Consider the following 4,154-nt stretch of genomic DNA (forward strand, 5'->3'; position numbering starts at 1 on the left):
TCTTATATCATCTTCTACGACACAATGATTTCAAGAGTTTGGCACCAAAAGTTATATGTTACTAAGTATACATTACATAGTACGTAAACTTCATCTCATTTACATAACATGAATAGTGTCTCAAGTTTTGCCAAATGGTATATATGTTTGAAACACCACAAATGAATATTACTATATAACAATACAAATCCTACTAATTGTACTAAATTTGGTGCCTATAATAAAGTTGGTACCACCTTTAATTTCAATCTGAAAATTGATGCTTTTAGATTGCAAGTTCATTAGTAGTGGAACAAGAAGAGTGAGGACAAGTAGTTTAAGAATGCCTATCGAAAGTACAATTCAAATTTATTCAGTCTCCCTCTGACCGCAAATCTACCCTTGATTATAACAAAGCTAGCTTGTGCTTTCTAACGAAAAACATCTATCATAATACAAGCCAACACAAAATCTGTTTAGAGATCTTACTGGAATCCTTCTATACCTTTCCTCTTCAATGTTGTATATATAGGAGACAAGGAGGAGAGTTAATAATGATTTCACCAGTGTTATCTTCATTTGGTGGTATATATCCCTATATTTTGAACTTATTTGGCATGCCTGGTAACTTGCATATTATACTCCTTTACCCATGTTTGGTTCTTGGGATGTTTGAGCGAGAATAGACCCACTCTTGACAACTCTTTTGAGTAGTAAGCTAGACACAATTTCCCATTCAATTCAGCTAACTTGCCGCGCCCAAATAGCTTGTGATCATTATCTTCTTTAGGGAATGCTCAAGAATTCTTCATTGATATAATATGTAATTCCTTCTTATATCCATTTCCGACTAACCAATATATTGCATGACCATTTACACATGTTGCATCAACCTTGTAAGAAAACCATTCTCGGTGTGTCAAGGATCGCCAAGAACTAGGAATTGGTCCACCGTCTGTTAGTGTGAGGGTTTCAAATCCGAACTCCAAAACCTCAACAGTTTTATTATAGCCATAACATGGACAGTTTATTGTACCAAATAGATGGACAATCTTGTATGAATTGGTGGAAGGGATATACCCAACATCGAAACTGTATGATGGCAAATCTTTGGTTTGTCCGGTTGTGGGAATACATGCCTTTGTTGGAAAATGAGGAGGTTGAAAGAGATAAAGGAGGAGTATTTAAGGCCAACAAGCTCGAATCTAAACTGGTTCTGGATATATATCGTTTTCCCCAGCCAGGTCCATGGCTGAAAGAGTGATGTGCACTCTAGGCTCTCTGATCCCATCCCTTCCAATATAACAGGCGCAACCACTTTGAACTACAAGTACTGCCGGGGAACGACGCATGGATTTCATGTTGTAGAGTCTTCTGAAATGGGGACTACGCGGTCTTGACACTCCTTTAAGTTGGTGGACATGTTTCAGTGAAGCCGAGAGAGTATATCGATCAATAATTCACGAGGCAGGGCCATGATGTTGGAGCTCACTTTCATACTAGTTACTTGCCATTCTTCCACTGCTCTATGATTTAAATAGGAGATTTTGAGAGAGAGAGAGAGAGATTAAATTGATGGTATTATAGCTAAATAACAGGGTAATAAAATTTTCTTAAGGGCTTGTTTGGTACGAGAAATAAAAGATACTCCTTCCGTTTCAATTTATGTGAATCCATTTGACTGGGCACGGAGTTTAAGAAAAGAGAGAAGACTTTTAAACTTGTGGTGTAAAACGAGACACATATATTTTGTGTGGCTATAAATCATTGCATAAAGGTAAATTGTTTCCAAATAGGGAAAGTGGTCATTCTTTTTGGCACGGACTAAAAAGGAAATAGGTTCACATAAATTGAAATGGAGGGAGTAATTAATTTCGGGATTAAATTTAAAATAAGTTTATCCCACATTTGATTGGGATAAAATCGCGATATAGCTAATTTTTGAATTAGTTATCGAAAATTATAGTATTATTTTTATTCCTATGTATGGGTGGGATAACTTATTTCTCGACCAAACTGCCCGATAGTTAAAGCGAGTCATCCTTCGATGCTTTATTCGAAGACAGCGGGAGAATGCACATGCAACAGTACTAGCAGTGAATAATATAGTACTATGTTTTAAGGGTGAAATACTCTTTTATGTCATTTTGCATCAAGATTCGATGTTCATTTACTTCGTAGTTCTGTAATCAAAGCATTATTATATTAATATATGGAACAAAGTTTATTTATTTTCGGTGCAGGAAGAAGCCAAACTCGTCAGTTTCACATGTGAGGTCAAACATTTTAGTGTTTGTTTACAATGGTTGAGGCCTGGAGATAATATGCTCTTCCTCCTTTTGTAAAAAGAAAAAAACAAATTATAGCCAGGTAAAGAAGAACAATTCGTTTTCTGGTTCAAGCAAGCAGACAATCACATATTCACAATGCACCTAAATATATATACATGCACAATCAGTTACAAAGAACGGACTTGAGATCACATTATGAAAGTACTTATTTTTTCAATACTTTAATATCCAATAATTGACGAAGATAATTTGAGTTTTAAACTGTATCGGTTGTTCTTCAGACTAGTTCATTTATAGTAGAACAAGAATACCAGGAGAGAATTGATTGAGAAAATTAATTTAAACAAATTACAAAGATCAACTCATATACATTCATAGTTGATCTCCCTCAGACAACAAATCTACCCTCGGTTGCAAAGATAGTCTTGTGCTTCCTAAGTTAAAACATCTATCAAAATACAAACCAATATGAATATTCATTTTAGATCTTGCCAGCTTTCTAAACCTATTCTCTTCAATGTTGTAGAGGAGAGGCTGCTTACCACCGTCAATCATAATTTCACCATTGTTACCTTTTAATGGTACATACCCCATTATTTTGAACAAACTTCCCATACCTGATAAATTGATAATGTGTTCCTTGACCCATTCTTGCTTCTTATGATCCTTGAGAAAGTATAGATCTATCCTTGACAATTCTTCTGATTGGTAAGCTAAACATAATTTCCCATTCAAATCAGCTAACTCACCATTCTCAATTAGTGGAAACTCTTCATAATAGGGATCTTTGGGGCAACGAACCGAACTCAAGAATTCTTCATTTTCGATTTCCATCGAAATAATATGCTTTTCCATTCTATCTGCTCTTCCAACCAACCAATAAATTGCATTATTTACACATGTTGAATCAACCTTGTAAGAAAACCATTCTTGGTGTGCTAGGGATTGCCAAGAGCTAGGAATTGGTCCACCATCTCTTAGTGTGAGAGTCTCAAATCTGAACTCCACAGCACTACCACCATAGTTAAAGTGGTAATTAGGGCCAGTCTTGGTAGCATATAGATGGACAATCTTGTATGTATTGTTGGAAGGGATATACCCCACATCAAAACTAACTGATGGATAACTTGAAATTGGTAAGTTTATGATTTCTTTAGTAGTGGGATTGCATACCTTGTGATTGAAAATGATGAGGTTGGAGAAGATGAAGAAAGAGTGTTCAGGGGCAATAATATCCTCAAAACTGAAATTTTTCTGGATCTCGCTGTTGTCAACAGCGAGATCCATGGTCGAAATAGAAATAGTTCGACTAATCATTTCCATCCCATTCGGTGAATGCTTGGAGTCAGATACTTGAACTACACGTGCTCGAGGACGATTCAAGGATTTCTTGTTGTAGAGTCTTCTGAAATGTGGACTAGAGATAGTTCTGAGCCACTCCTTTGAGACTGTTTGAAGTTGGTGGACATGTTTGAGTGCAAGCCTAGAGAGTATATTCACCAGGACTTCACTAGGCAGATCCATGATGTTAGAGCTCCGTTCCATTGTACTGTCCATTCTTCAACTGCTTCTTGATATCGAAGATATCAGAGAGAGATCTAAATTGTGACTGTAAGAGAGATATAGAGAGAGAGGAGCATACAGCCTTGTTTTACTTATTATTTATACTATATATTTTTCTTCTGACAATAGCCTTCATTGACTTAAATGAAGATATGAAATATAGGAGTAATAGGTTATACATCAAGATGAGTTTCTTCACTTACATAACCTAACAAGCTTAAGCCTTCTTCTAATAGGTAAAATCATGTGATATTTCTTCCATTGATTATCTCAAGTAGGACTACTCCGAAACTGAATATGTCTAACTTCCAATCCATCCGG

The 4,154-nt window shown here is 36.0% G+C and overlaps 1 protein-coding gene across 1 annotated transcript; it reads right to left on the minus strand.

Moving 5' to 3' along the window:
• Positions 1-2,642: 2,642 nt before the first annotated feature.
• Positions 2,643-3,815, minus strand: LOC107806674 (putative F-box protein At1g19160). The gene has a single exon (XM_016630875.2). It carries the CDS (start codon positions 3,813-3,815, stop codon positions 2,643-2,645), a length of 1,173 nt encoding a protein of 390 aa, XP_016486361.2.
• Positions 3,816-4,154: the final 339 nt, after the last annotated feature.

The sequence above is a fragment of the Nicotiana tabacum genome, chromosome 9 (assembly GCF_000715075.1).
Source record: "Nicotiana tabacum cultivar K326 chromosome 9, ASM71507v2, whole genome shotgun sequence".
Taxonomy (NCBI): Eukaryota; Viridiplantae; Streptophyta; class Magnoliopsida; order Solanales; family Solanaceae; genus Nicotiana; species Nicotiana tabacum.